The 15,831-nt window shown below is 39.9% G+C and overlaps 1 protein-coding gene across 4 annotated transcripts in view; it reads left to right on the top strand.

Moving 5' to 3' along the window:
• The window catches only part of PAK1 (p21 (RAC1) activated kinase 1), a 154,551-nt gene that overhangs the window by 118,493 nt on the left and 20,227 nt on the right, over nt 1–15,831 (top strand). For all 4 annotated transcript variants that reach the window (XM_053203734.1, XM_027039617.2, XM_015073877.3 and 1 more), the window contains exons 6-9: nt 4,626–4,742; nt 6,630–6,804; nt 9,134–9,197; nt 13,019–13,067. In XM_053203734.1, the coding sequence (XP_053059709.1) occupies nt 4,626–4,742; nt 6,630–6,804; nt 9,134–9,197; nt 13,019–13,067 (405 nt within the window). The remainder of the gene's footprint in view (nt 1–4,625; nt 4,743–6,629; nt 6,805–9,133; nt 9,198–13,018; nt 13,068–15,831) is intronic.

The raw sequence follows: 15,831 nt of genomic DNA, 5'->3' as shown, positions 1-15,831 counted from the left end.
TCCCTAATCCAGAAATTCTCTGTTTTCCCTTCCAGAGACTAGACCTCCAGTTTTCTGCTAGGGGTGGGAAGGGCAACCACATAGTGGTGTAGAGTAGGTGAAGAGATTTAGGGATCTAACTACATCTTAAATAACTTTCATTGAATCTGCCTTTAGTACTCTCCCTTTCCCCTCTATTTCATCTTCAAATCCAGAAGTATACAGTGTTACCAGTTCCTATGCCTTTGAGGATTCTGCTTCATAGATAAATAGATTGGTTTTCAGCTTTGAATTCAGCCTCCTTGAGTCAGTTACTGCTCATCCATTAGTCATTGCCTCCCCCCCCTTTTTTTTTTTTTGCTGCTCTTACCTTCTCTCTTGCTCTCCTCATTCTTCTCGGTTTAATGCCTTTAAAAGACTATTTCTTTATTATAGTTCTAGTGAGATTTCAAGATGTAGATTCCCACGTTCAACTTGCCATCTTTACCAGGCATTCCTGAGGACTGTTCACTTTTAATTCCTTACATTTCTAGATTATTTAAAATATATAATGAGAATCTACTGGCTTTAGATATAATTTAAAATTTTTACTTTTAAAAAAGCAGCTTTATTGAGGCAGTGTTTATATACCATGAAGTTCACCCACCCTAATTGTACAATTTAGTGGGTTTTTTTAATGTTTATACTTGTGTAGCCATCACCACACTCTACTTTTTAGCACATTCCCATCACCTTGAAAAGTTCCCTTGTTAACTTTTACAGTTCATTCAAACTCCCATGCCCAGCCCTGGAAAACCACTGATCTTCTTTCTGTCTGTATAAATTTGCCCTTCTAGACATTTTATTGAAATGTGCACATAGCATAGAGTCTTGTGTCTAGATTCTTGGCATAAAGTTTGTAAAATTAATCCCTGTTGAATCTTGCATCAGTACTTCATTTCTTTTTAGGTCTCAATAATATTCCATTGTATTGATATACTACATTTTTAATCTGCTCACCAGTTGATGGGCATTTGGGTTGTTTCCACTTTTTGGCTATTAACAATGCTCATTCATGTATAAATTGTATGTGGATGTATATTTTCATTTCTCTTGGATATATACCTAGGAGTGGAATTGCTAGGTCATATGGTAACTCTATGTTTAACATTTTATTTATTTATTTTTTTGCTTATTATTTTTAAAAATTTATTTATTTTGAGAGAGATAAAGAGAGTGAGACAGAGCATGTGAGTGAAGGAGGGGTAGAGGGAGAGGGAGAGAGTATCCCAAGCAGGCTCCACACTGTCAGTATAGAGCTCAACGTGGGGCTTGAACTCACAAGCTGTGAGATTGTGAACTAAGCCAAAATCAGGAGTCAGATGTTTAACTGACTGAGCCAGCTAGGCACCCTTACTTATTTTTTTTTTTTAAGTTTATTTATTTTGAGAGAGAGACACACACACACACACACACAGTGCAGGGGAGGGGCAGAGAGAGAGAGGGAGGGAGAGAAGGCCCAAGCAGGCCCTGCACTGTTAGTGCAGAGCCCAGTGTGAGGCTCGAACTCACGAACTGTGAGATCATGACCTGAGCCAAAATCAAGGGTTGGACGCTTCACTGACTGAGCCATCCAGGTGCCCTCTATGTTTAACATTTTAAGGAACTGCCAGACTATATGTCACAGTGGCTGTTCCATATTATACTCCTACCAACAATTATGAGGGTTCAAATTCTTCTATATCTTCCTTCACATTTGTTATTCTCTATCTTTTGATTATAGCCATTTTAGTGGGTGTGAAATGGTATCTCATTGTTGATTTGATTTGCATTTCTCAATGGGTAGTGATGTTGAGCATCTTTTCATGTATTTTTTTTTTTTGCCATTTGGTTATCTCTTTGGAGAAATGTCTTTCCTGTTGTTGATTCCTAATTTAATTCCAAGGTGTCAAATAATATGTTTTATGTGTTTTTAATCCTTTAAAATTCATTATGATGTGTCTTGTGGCCTAGCATATGGTTTATTCTGAAGAATGATCTATATGTGGTTAAAAAGAATGTGTATTCTGCAGATCTTGGGTAGAATGTCCTATATATGTCAGTTAGGTTGAATTGATTGGTGGTATTGTTCAGATTTTCTATGTCCTTGCTAATTTTTATCCTAGTTCTGTTAATTATTGACATCTCCTTGAGGTCTGTTACAGCTTTTGCTTTCTGCTTGGCTGTTTTGATTCTTTTATGTATATGCACACAGCTAGGCATGTGAGACTGGTGTGGGGCCTCTCTCATGACTGCTGTGACTGTGAGCAGTCCCAGCCAGAATTTGTTTGCCTATCCAGGACTGCAGTCTCAGGCTAGTAGATCTGAGTTGTGGCCTCTTTTGCTACCAGCTCTGGGAAGTTACCTCCGCTGACAGCACCACGGGGCCTGGGCATTGTCCACTGCTCCAAATGAAGGTGAGCCCTCTTAGATGATGCAGTTATAACCTGCCTTGCCCTGGAAGAGCCCCCACTCTGATGGGGCTGGGGCAGGCGGGATGGATGGAAGCAGCCCTGGGCCAGAGCATCGGAGGTTCCTACTGCTTTTACCCAAAGTTCAGCAGGTTTTATGTCATAAGCATTTCTCAGCAATATATGTAGACCTCCTAGAAGTATTGGAACACACCAAGCATGTTTCCATCTCAGGATCTTTGTACTCCTTCTACCTGCCGTGAATATTCTTTTCCCAAAGAGTCCCATGGCTTGCTGTCTCAGTTCATTCAGGCCTCTGCTTATATAACTTCTCATTAGAGAGCCCTTTCCATGACTACTCTATCTAAATTAACATTCCCCATTCCTAACCAATTACTGCTCTCATACATGTACCTTATTACTACCTGGCACTTTGGTAATTAATTTTGACTGTATTCTCTTCTAAAATGCAAGCATAGGACCAGGGTCTATATTTGTTTTGTTCTTTAATATAGCCTCAGAGCCTAAAATAGAGCCAGGTACACAGTGAATGAATACATGAGTTGAAGTCACTGCTTTTGTTAAAATAGAGGTTTGTGGTTATTAGACATAATAACAATTTAGTTGATTCCTCACATCCTTCTAGCTCCTTAGCATTTATTTACAAAATGTTTTTATGCCCACATCACTTCATTTCATCCTCCTTTGGCCCTCAGGCAGAGAGCTGCTATCATTATCCCCATTTTATAGACAAGAAACTTGTGGCTCAGGGCGGGACAGCTCTGCCTAAGGACACAGGGATAAAAAGTAAAAATTTGGGTTAAAAACCTATATCTCTTGATAGTGGTAGTTTTTTCTTTTATGTTTATTTATTTTGAGAGAGAGAGAGCACACTATTGGGTTCAACCACCAGCAGGGGAGGGGCAAAGAAAGGGAGAGAGGGAGAATCCCAAGTAGGCTCCTGCATTGTCAATGCAGAGCCTGACGCAGGGCCCAAACTCACAAAATTGTGAGACTATGACCTGAGACGAAATCAAGAGCCAGCTGACTGAGCCACCCAGGTGCCCTGATACTGGTGGTTGTTAATATTACCACCCAAAGCCATTACCTGTGGAAAACAGAATGTGTTGCTAAGAAAGATGATGAAAAGCCCTTTTCTACAGAGTTAAAGGAAGCAAATAAACATGTTAAATTGTGTTTATAGTGTATATCGGGAGCCCCAGGGCCACGGCATGATGAAGAGATTGCTGAGTCACTTTGTTCCCATTTTGGGTTTCTAGTTAAATTTTTGTCGAGTGGAATAGTGGAGAGAAAAGAAATAGTAGAGAGCAGAAAGATATCAAAATACGTGATTTGACAGGGAAAGACCTCTGTTGGATTTCAGAATGGGAAGTAATTTAAGGTTACCCCTCCAATTATACCCCTCCTCTTCCTCCACATGCTTCAAACGATGAATCTTGAGACCAAGAGGATCAATTCATCACCTGTTGGCACCAAAGCTAGTTGCTTACATATATCCAGGACTGCCAATTTTTAATTAAAAGTTATGCCCTGCACCAGCAGTCCTGTTCAAATCTATGAGATTGCCAGTTTTCCTCCCTTAGTATGTCAAATGTGGTAAAGATCAGTCTCCCACACAGTAGTTCTTGCCTAGTATTCCACTAGGTAAGTTCCTTCACTTATTTCCTGTCATTCTAACTCCTGACTTTCCTCTCTCCAGAAGCCCCAAATGGCAGGCAGGAGGGGAGTTCACCCTCTCTCTGTCCCCCATATCAGATACAGAAAGGAGTAAGGAATTATAATGATAAACTTTGTGAAATTTCAAACTTTTGATCTCTTTCCCACATTTTGTACTTTGTTACCTGTTCAGTGAAGAGAGTCAAATTCATAGAATAAGGGAAGGAACTATGAGCTTGTGTTCAGAGTTTGGACTAGGTAAGGCAAGTAGAGAATCTGTAAGCTGGCTTCCTAATCCACAAGTAGGCTTTGGGTGGGAGAAGGAAACCTCCAAGGGACTAGTGGATAGTAGTAGCTAAAAGAAAAGGGAGAAGCTGACTGAGTTCCTGGGACCGGCTACACAAAGGTGGAGAGTTTGGAGTCTGATTCGGGTGTGAGAAGGGGTGTCTGAATGAGATTACTCCTGGTGTTTGGCAATTTTGGTAGCTTTAGTCTCATGTCAGCTGGACCTGATGAAACCGGCTTTTCTTTGCTGTATAGAATGTGAAGACGGTGTCTGAGACTCCTGCAGTGCCACCAGTTTCAGAAGATGAAGATGATGATGATGATGCTACCCCTCCTCCAGTGATTGCTCCACGCCCAGAGCACACAAAATCTGTGAGTCTTTGGAGATGTGGACAGCTTTGGGATTTGACAGAGCTTACAGGGGGAGTTATAAGGCCTAGAGGCCTAGAGGTTTAATGCTGTGGTAGGGTCCTTGGATTTTTGCAGCTGGTGAAATCACAGAACCACCTTGACTGAAAAGTACTTTCTGTATGATTAAAGATATGAGATAGTGTCTTTATTTATCACTGGTTTGCAGGTAGTCCTGAAGTATCCCAGATAATTGGTGTTTATACCAACCTAACTCTAGTTTGCTTAGCCTGTTCCTCACAGACAGGAAGATATATAGAATTAATGTTACTTAGTGCAGGACTTACATAAATTATTCTAGTCTCCTGGGAAGCAACAAAGCAGCCTGCTGCAGATCTTTTCTTCTCTGTTAAATGTGTAGCATTCTACCTCTTAGAACATCATTGATGATACTGAAAGGCCCAAAGGAATTTATAAATATGTTAGTGCTATTAATATGCTGGACATCAGGAGTGCATTTTGATGCTGGATATTGGCAGTGATTTTTATTTAACTTCCTTTGAGGTTCTTGCATTTCAAAATAGCCACAGTCCCTCTGCCCTCACTTTGCACAATCTGGTCCCCATGCCTTTTACTTGATTTAGCATCAGTGCACACTAACCTATCATCAGATGATACTCTATTAGATGATTCTTTGTTTGGAATTTTAATATGACAAGAGCTTTACAATGAAAGAATGATCTAGGGCTTACACTCTGTGCTAATACAAAAAAAAAAAAAAGGCTGCCTTTTGAGTAGAGGATTCAGGGAGCTGTTCAACCATAAGTTGATTGACTGACTATAGGAGATGCTGTGACGGAAATTTAAGGGGTTTAGATGAACTTTTAGGATGAGAACTTTTATTTATTTATTTTTTTTATTTTTTTTTTTCAACGTTTATTTATTTTTGGGACAGAGAGAGACAGAGCATGAACGGGGGAGGGGCAGAGAGAAAGAGGGAGACACAGAATCGGAAACAGGCTCCAGGCTCTGAGCCATCAGCCCAGAGCCTGACGTGGGGCTCGAACTCACGGACCGCGAGATCGTGACCTGGCTGAAGTCGGACGCTTAACTGACTGCGCCACCCAGGCGCCCCTAGGATGAGAACTTTTAAACAGAATCTGTGGAATCACCCTTTCTGTAGGTCACAATGAGCTTCACAATTGGAGAGTTGTCAAGATAGCTCACCTTGATACGGCCTTTTTTCAGTTTGCAAGCATGTTTATTTAAAAAAAAATTTTCCTACTAAACCAAGAACTTCTCAAAAACAGAGGAAATATATATGTATGAATAGTGCTTAACATAGTTCTTGGCAGATAACAGAAAGGAAGTAAATATCTAATGAACAAATGAATTGGTAAATTTGATCTTCATAGCATTCCCTTCTTTTTTTTTAATTTTTTAAAATATTCATTTTATAAGAGAGAAAGAGACAGACAGTGTAAGCGGGGGAGGGGCAGAGAAAGAGGGAGACACAGAATCTTTTGAAGCAGGCTTCAGGCTCCGAGCTATCAGCACAGAGCCTGATGCAGGGCTCGACTCATGAACTATGATATCATGACCCGAGCTGAAGCTGGTTGCTTAACCAACTGAGCCACCCAGGCACCCCAATTCATAGTATTCCTTTCTAAAAGGACACTGTTAATTCCTAATTTATGTTGTGTATGTGAGAACAAGGAAGGCCATTCCACCCACAGAGGATGGGCCTGGGGCACAGAAGAAGAGGAGCATAGATTTTGACCTAGGAGAAGGGATGAGTTTATTGGGATTTGTTCTTCTGTGGATGTTCTAACACACATGTGTAAGAGGCTCCTGAGCATCACCTGTGCTAACAAAGACTGGCCTTGCCAAATTCTTGCACCAACAATGCAGGTATACACACGGTCTGTGATTGAACCGCTTCCTGTTACTCCAACTCGGGATGTGGCTACATCTCCCATTTCACCTACTGAGAATAATACCATTCCACCAGATGCTCTGACCCGGAATACTGAGAAGCAGAAGAAGAAGCCTAAAATGTCTGATGAGGAGATCTTGGAGAAATTACGTAAGCACTTTGTAGCCTTCTCGACTTGCCTTTTGTATGTGACTGGATGAGCACAAAGATGGAAAACCATTGCTAAAAGGATCCTGGTCCTAGGCTTGTTCTATGTGGCTGGCTGGCTATGCTTGATTTCTTAGCCACGTAAGGTTTGCTTCTCACCTTGCCCCTGCAGCCACCTCCTCTGTCTCAGTAGCCCTGATAGAATATCACGTTAGAATGGAAATATGATGAGAGTGTGGATTGCTCACTTCAAGGGCTAGGTATCTCTCAACCTTAGGCATGGGTTATGGAGATGAAAAATAGCTTTTATCTAGTGAATAGTCTGGAATGTTGTGTTGAGAAAGACTGAGGCCTTATTCATACCTGGTCAGAAAGATTCCTGTGATTATTGATGCTTGCCATTGACCAAGGAGAAGACGGATCTGCCATCTTGGTTGTAGGAAAAGAGTGAAGGGAAACTAACATTTTGTGAGCCTGTGCTATGTACCAAATGACAAGCAAGGTATTTCCTTGATTTTTTTTTGTTGTTGTTAATTTATTCCTTATGAAGATAGACATTATAATCTTCATTTTTTGCAGTTAAGGTATTTGAGGCTCTGGTTATGCTAAATACCCTGCCCAAAGATCACACAGCCAGAAAGTAACAGGGCTGAGGTTAGAGCCCTTGTGCTTCTGTAATGAAAGCATGCTGCCTCTTGGTCTCAGGTGGTAACTTCTATTTCACTTTCTTTAGTGGCAAGAAATGAGGGTGTGTAAGAATAGCTTGTTGCTGTGTTTCAGTAAACTGTAAGAGAATTTCTGCCTGAAGGAAGGACTAGGTTAGTGTTTGGGCTTGGAAAAATCATTTGATGAGGACTTCAATTTATTCTTTGTACCTATTTAGTTCTTTTTTACTAAAAAAATTTTTTTAATGTTTATTTAGTTTTGAGAGAGAGAGAGACAGAGTGAGAGCAGGGGAGGGGCAGAGAGAGAGGGAGACACAGAATGTGAAGCAGGCTCCAGGCTCTGAGCTGTCAGCACAGAGCCCGATGTATGGCTTGAACCCATGAGCCATGAGATCATGACCTGAGCTGAGATCAGACACCTAACTGACTGAGCCACCCTGGCACCCCTGTACCTATTTACTTCTAAAGGGGATTTGATGTGACTTATTTGGCCAAATCTGCAAACTAGCATTGCTTTTTAAAGCCTAGGTTTCTGGTTCTTTAGCTTAGCCACTTTCAATTGCTTCCTGATAATTCTTATTTGACTTTTTAAAAAATGTCACTCTTTTAATAGTTGCCCTTGCCCAGAGCCCTTATGAAATGAAGTAGGAAAAGCCACTTATCTAGCCATCTGTTTACTCCTATATGTAGTGTTTTTCTCTGAACCAGATTTGTTTTAAAGCAATAATACTTAGAACATAGAATTAGGAACAGCAGACTAGCCTGGGAGTTAAAGGCACTTGGGTTGAAGCCCCAGCCTTGCCACTGACTTGGGGTCTTGGGCAATTTCCTATTGTTCTCTAGGCTTCCCTTTTCTCATCTTTTAGATTAGGATGTTAATAACTGTCTTATTTGTAAATCAAATGAGATAATATATGTGAAAAGTATCAAATATTAGTAATTGGTGTTGGGGAGAGTGGGAGACCAAAAACCAAAGTCCTAATCTTAGTTCTGACCGCCAATTTGCTGTGTGACCTTGGGAAGAAGTATCTTCCCTTCTGTGGGCCTTGGTTTCACCATCTAGATGGTGAAACCCAACCTTTCTCATACCTTTGTGTCTTTGCACTTGATATACTTCCTTCTGTAACCCCTTCTTGACTTTCCTCTCCCTGGCTAACTCCTATTTACCCTGTAAAAATCAGATATCACTTCCTTTCTGAAGACTTTCCAGTCTGTATTTTATGCCTCTTTCTGTATTACAACAATTGGATTTTCATGGAACTTTATGCTTACTTTTCTATTTCTTCCATGAGACTGAACTTCTTGAGAGCAGGGACTGTTTTAACTATGTCTCATCTATCCCTTTATTCCTAGTATTCAACATAGGGCTTGGTACATAGTAAGTGAGCATATTAAATGAGTAAATGTTTATTGAATGAATGAATTTAAAAATGAATGGTGGCCTTTAGGAGTTTAGAAATGGAATAGAATACGATGAATAAAAGCCGTAAGGAGATGAAATTTTTGGTTGGAACTTACGGGCAAGAACTGAGGATGTACTGAGTATGGTTTTGGGTGTTGGAGATAGTTTTTTAATCCTTGCCAGCTCAAGGGTTTGGGGGAACATGGGCCCTGCTTTGTATCTTGATCTGGGAAAAAATGATTCATGGTCTCTGTTTCTTTCAAAGGGAGCATAGTGAGTGTGGGCGATCCTAAGAAGAAATATACACGGTTTGAGAAGATTGGACAAGGGTTAGTAGGGGCATTTTCTTTCCCTAGAGAAATGACTTAAAAATTGTGTATGCTGGTATATATGATTTTGCTTTTGTTTTGCCTCTCATAAACCTTGTTCTTTCTCTACCTCATCCCTCACCCATCTGGAAGTGTTATGTTAGGCTGACTTCAGGTTTGGCAGAATTATGCTTAGTATGAGAGATGTGCCATTTAGCTGACCATGTTGCTAAAAATAACCCTTCAGTGAGAGTGCAAAAGCCATTTATTTTCTTAGCACAAAACCTGCTTCCCAAATTACAGCTCTGCTTTTTCAGATTAACCCTGTTGACCTGGCGCTGAGACCTACCAGCACTAATGTGAAATGGAAGACTCTGAACTACAGACCCTTCTGCTAGTGTAATGGGACCTGCTTTTCTAGGTGGATGCCAGGATTCATGTCTCCTGCTCTCTCATTTCTTCTGTGAATCTTGCATGCTGCCCTCAGTGTACTGAAGTCAGCAATTCTTAACTGAGTTCCTGTTTATGTGCTAGGCCCTATGAATACAGCTATGAATCTGATACAAACTCTGTCTTCAAAGACCTCATGTTTATGATAAGTCTTAAAAGTGTTTGGCCATTATTTTGAGCAAAAGAAGCCAGATATAAAAGAGCAGACACTATATGATGTGTGTTTATGTGAAGTTCAAGAGAAGGCAAAACTCATTTATGCTAATAGAAGTCAGAAAAATGGTTGTGTCTGGGAAGGGCATGTGAATTGGGAAGGGGCATAAGGAACCTTTGGGGTGATCTTAATGGTGAACACATGGGTGTGTACATACTGAAAAATCATCAAGTTGCACACTGAAAATTTGTGCAGTTTACTTTAGTCAAGTCATATCTCTGTATAAAAAAGCAAAATAATGAGATTTCTATAGACCTACCCAAATAGCTAAAATTAAAGAGAAACTGGAAAAAAAAGCACCTGACTTACAGAAAGCTCTCAGTTAATTGAATGAAAGCATTGTTGCTAATGAAGTCTTTGAAGTTTTCTGTTTTAGTTTTCTTTCTTATGAATCCAAGAACTTCTGAAAATAAAGTATTGCATTATATAATGATGTGTTTGTACATCATTCTACAGCTTACATCTGTTATTTGCATCTGTTGTTTAATTTAATCCTCAAAATAACCCTGGACATGAGTGGATCTTATTTTTTTCCTGGTCCAGTGCTTTTCCTACCAGACATGTTTTTGCGAGTCTGAACTGATATAAGGTAGTTAACACCTTGAAGAGAAATCATATTGCTTGTCTCAAAATAACCTGGGATGGCATTTCCTTTAGCTAACTACATTACAATATTAAGAATGTAGAAGAAAGGTGCATGGACAAGTGTGGGCAAGTCAGGTTGCATCTCTGGACTTCAATTTCTTTATCTGTAAATTTAAGAGAGGGCCTGTGGACTCAGAGCCTTTCACTTCCAGAACTTCTGACTTTTCTTTTTTTTTTTTTTAATTTTTTAAACGTTTATTTATTTTTGAGAGAGAGAGAGAGTCAGAGTGCAAGCAGGGGAGGGGCAGGGAGAGAGGGAGACACAGATGTTGAAGCAAGCTCCAGACTCTGAGCTGTCAGCACAGAGACCAACATGGGGCTCAAATTCACAAACTGCGAGATCATGACTTGAGTCGAAGTTGATACTTAAATGACTGAGGCACCCAGGTGCCCCTCTGACTTTTTTTTTTAAATTCAGAAATGAACATCAGAAATGTAACATATATAGGCATAAATAGGCAACATCTGAAAAATGTTTTTTCCTTGCTTTTTTGACAGGTCTGTTAGTGTGCTAAGGGAGGAATGAAAAATGAATTAAGCTCCTACACATTCCATGATTTTAAAATGCCACAGGGCACCTGGCTGGCTCAGTTGGTAGAACATGCAACTCTTGATCTGAGGGTCGTGAGTTCAAGCCCCATGTTGGGCATGGAGCCTACTTAAAAAAAATTGTAAAAAATAAATGCTACACAAATATGATGAATTGATAGTTATAATTTTTGTTTGCTTTTTATCCCTTAAGACCTGAAGAATTTTTTTTGACCTGGAATTCATATGTCTTTTTTTAAGGTACAAATAATCAAGTATTAACTAGTGGGCCTGACATCTAAATCTCTGTAATCATGGAGACATAGTCCCAAAATGTCCAGTCCCTTGGGGCCTGGGCATATTTGCCCTTTAAGAATGATGCTTATGGTAGGATGGAAGAAGATGAGTATAGGAAAATAGACACCGGCTTAATGACAGAAAATGACTAGAGATAGAATGATCAGGCAGTGGGAAGGTAACTGCCAATACAAATAATCCACTTCTTATAGCCCGTATCTTATGATCGCAATTTCCTGGCATATAAGTATACTTCTAACTAAAGAGTGGTGGTGTGGAAGCTGGTGACCATAATTTTGAGCTGCAAGGCCTACAAGTGACTTTTCTCCCTAAATGGACCTGATTTCCCTGGGTAGCATAATCTCAGGGCTTGCCTGGAATGCATTTGGTAATATATAGACTTTAAGATTTCTTCAAATTACACATATGTATCTGACATACAGCATGTACAGTTATAAATGTTGTTGCATATCACTCACCTACAGATATACAGGGTTCATGGTTATAGGCATAAAATTAGCTTTTTAGTTATTTATAACGGACATGATTCCTTTCCTAGCATTATTCATAGTTTGTCTCTGCCTTTCTTCTTCCCACTCTCTTTCTCTGTTTGTATGTGTGAGTGTGTGTGTGTGTGTGTGTGTGTGTGTGTGTATATATATACATATATGTTTGTGTATTATACATGTACATGTGTGTGTATATGAGGTTATTTTTACCTTGGGGATGGGGTAAGAATTATATCAGATTTTCAGGCAACATATGTGCTTGAAAAACCATATTTAATATTTTATGTTTGAAAAAATGAAAAATAAAAACCTATTTTACAATATAAACTGCAAAATAAAATTCACATATCCTCTTGATAGGATAAGTGATTAAAAAATCACTGTTCTAAAGGTTCATAGGATTAAAGCACCATGAGATTAATTTTCTATTTTTTAGTACTTACAGTTTTTTAATGTAAATTATAATTGAATATAACACAGATAAGTGTACAACTCAATGAATTTTATAAAATGAACACACCCATGTAACCAGTACCTACATTAAGAAATAGAACATTGCTATTACCCCAGAAGTCCGTATTTCTTTTGCTAAAAATATAAGCAGGTCAACCCTCCCCGCCCCATCCCTCCACCTCATTCTGAACATTTCCCTTGGACCCCTTTCCCCTCACTCACCCCTGGTTGAAAACCATAGATCTGACCTTACTAAGGTTTACAAATGAAGAGTTTGAGGCTGCAAGGGGTTAAAGGAACCTGCCAAGGGTGATGGAGAAGAGAGGAGGAAGAGCAAGAACAGGAAACTAGTATATAATCAAGACCTGTTATATTCTAGGCACTTGGCTAAGTGCTTTATGAACTAATTGATTTAAATTCTCTTATAGTCTTCGCCAACGAGAAAAGTGAAGCTCAGAGAAATTAAATCACTTGTTCAAGATCATATAGCTTGTAGATACTAGGTAGACGTTTCATTTTGGAACCTAAGTCTTTTGGCCCCTGGAGCCTGTGTTCTCTTTCTGCCATGTACTGCCTCTCACATATGAGAATAGAGTAGGGGGAGGGGGGATTGGGGAGGGTTATTTTTGCTGCTATTATTATTAACACTTGCATTGCCAGGTCGTATGTAGATCTACATTTGACAAATGTCACTTCATTTAATACCTGCGTTGTTTTTTTCTCTCTCTCTCTCACCTGTCACGTAGTGCTTCAGGCACTGTGTACACTGCAATGGATGTGGCCACAGGACAGGAGGTGAGTATTAACCACCGACTCTTGCTCCTTCAGTTCTACTGTTTCTTTTTATGTTTGGTTAATTTTTAGTTCTTCTTAGCTCAATAGGGACACTTCTAGTTTCTCACTATAGAAGACTAGAACTAAACAGAGGAGTAACATAATGAGACTTACACATTTTGGAAAAAGTCTCTTGTGGCTACAGCATGGAGAACAGATTGGAGGAGTTAAGCTTGGAGCAGGTGAGTCAGGTGGTTATTGCATAATTTTAGGTGAGAGGTGATGGTTTGGACTGAGGCAGTAGCATAGTATGAATGGGAGGAAGTGGCTGGATTTGAGGGGTACACGGGTAGATTTGCCAGAATCTGGGGATTGATCAATGTGAGGATGACTCACAAGTGAGTGATCCTAGTTAAGTAGAAAGTAAAAAGGTGGAGGTATAGGTTTGAAGAAGTTGGATGTTGTCTGAGAGATCTTCTTGTGGCACTGCCTAGTGGTGGATGATTGTTTATACAAGTTTGGTGTTTGGTAGAGAAATCTGACGTAGAAGAGATTTAAACACACATCTCTTGACTCCTGATGTAGTGATCCTTTCGTTAGTCTGCGCCCAGAATTCCAGCAGACGTTGAGGTCCTCATTTGGAGGCACCTCTTTGTCTTTCTCATTTCATTAAGCTGGCAGAATTCTGACTTTATTGCTAAGGCCTGCTGACCCTACATCTTCAGCAGAAGGAAGCCGTGAAGGGAATATAGAGTACTTGAGTTTTCCTTGCATTCTGTTCTTTGATTGTAGAGCAGGAATGTTGGCAGGTGGGCTGGGGATGGGAGCTGCTCGTGGAAGTTCTTAGTTTGCAGAGTCCTGGGACTCAGAGGTTGTGAGAGAGACCTCTTGTTCCGGTGATAGAGTACGGCTCCTGGGAGGGAAGCTACTAAGACCTGCTTGTGGATGTTTGGTGGTTGAAACCCCTGGTATACTGGAGCAGTCATGGTCAATAGGAATAGCACATATTTCACCTTGCTCTTGTGAGTCTTTTACAAGCATCAAAACCAAATATTGAGGCTCCGTTGATGGTAGGTCAACTTAAAAAACAAAATAATTATTTAAGGATTTAGTCATTGTTCTTTGAGATGAATTCAATAACCTAGATGCTTACTGTTGTTAGCACTTAAATGATTTTAGGCAAGTCATGTGACTTCTCTGAATCTGAATTTTATTTATGAAATGTGCATGATAACATATACATACCTACCAAAAGTGTTGGAAGAATTCAGTAAAGCAATGTACGTGAAAATGCATCATAAACTTGAAGAATTAAAGTTATATATTTATTATATTCAGTAAAAATTCCATATTTATTAATTTGTTCCACAAAGCAATTGCTGAAGATTTGCCTTATGCCACACTTTGTGCTAAGAACTGTGTGAAATATTGAATCCTGTGCAGGCACGCAGACATTAAAATCATATATAAGTGTTAGAGACCACACTTGCCATTGGGCACACATAAAAGTCTTGTAGTGTGGCGAATAGATCGGAGGACAGGAACCTGCATTAAAGTAATGGTGAGTAAGGAAGGTATTACTGTGCCAGTTTTAAACGTGGTGAATTAGAGGCAGAGGTAGAAAAGAGGTGATTATACCAATCCTAAAAAGAACCCTGTGGGGTAGGTAATATTATTTCCTTTTACTGATTAAGATTTTGAGGCTCAGAGAGTTTAGCTAACTTTTGCAAGTTTGTGCTGCCAGCAGTTAGCAAGGACTGGGTTAGAATCTTGATTCTAAAACCTAGACCTGTGTTCTCTAAGCTGCAAGGCCACAACAGAGCTAAGGTTAGGTACTAGGGCTCCTTGTCCTGTTTCTGGGCTCTGGGGCCCTACAGCCCTTGATGGGAGACAGGCTGGTGATTGGCAGTTCCTGGAAAGGCGTGGAGCCTGCATGTGTGAGAAGCTGGCCACAGGAAATAGAAACTTGACTTCACTGTATGCCTGCCTTGTGGTTACAAAACTATGAATGGAAGCAAGTCCATTAGGGTGGCTAATGTAGTGTGGTCAGGAAGGCCTCATTTCCTGCCCCAGGGAGCATAAATCGTTAGTGGAGCTGGCAAGATGCTCTCAGTCTTTGTGAGTGAGTGCTTATTGGGGGTTATCCACCTGGGAAGAACAGAACTGTTGTATGTCACATATAGGAAGATTAGCATGTTAATGCCAGGAAGTCTCCCAGTTACAGATCCAACAATTATTTTTCAAACCCATTTTTAGAGGGAATGTGTTTTATAGAAGGAATAGATTGGAAGAGAGAGACTTTGGAGTCATATGGACCTGAGGGCATTGATTATGACCTTGGCCAATTTCTTAAAAGTCTTAGTCTCAATTTCTTTACTTGAAAATACAGATAATGATTTTTACTTGGAGGGTTGTTGTTACTTTTTACTGAGATAATGTAACTAGAGCACCTAACCTAGCACCTGGCACGCAGTAAGCATTGAATAAACAGTGTTGCCGGTGGTTGGTTTTTGCTGTCGTTCCTGTTGATGTGGTCATTCTTGCTGCTCTGGGTTAGATATTCCTCAAATACGGTCATTACTACAATTCATGGCTTTTATTGTTCTCTTCCTTTATTATTAAAAATTTTTACTTGTATTTGAGTAATGCATTGGCCACTATCTCCTATTTAGTCCTCAAAACAATCCTGCAAAAAAGGGAATCAAGGGTGGGATTATTATCCTCAATGTACTGATGGAGAGACCAAGGCACAGAGAGCTTGTGATTGGTCAAGGTCAGTAAATGA

The sequence above is a fragment of the Acinonyx jubatus genome, chromosome D1 (genome assembly GCF_027475565.1).
Source record: "Acinonyx jubatus isolate Ajub_Pintada_27869175 chromosome D1, VMU_Ajub_asm_v1.0, whole genome shotgun sequence".
In the NCBI taxonomy this organism is placed as follows: domain Eukaryota; kingdom Metazoa; phylum Chordata; class Mammalia; order Carnivora; family Felidae; genus Acinonyx; species Acinonyx jubatus.
Note: the sequence above shows the minus strand (reverse complement) of the source record. Positions and strands in the feature narration are given on the sequence as shown.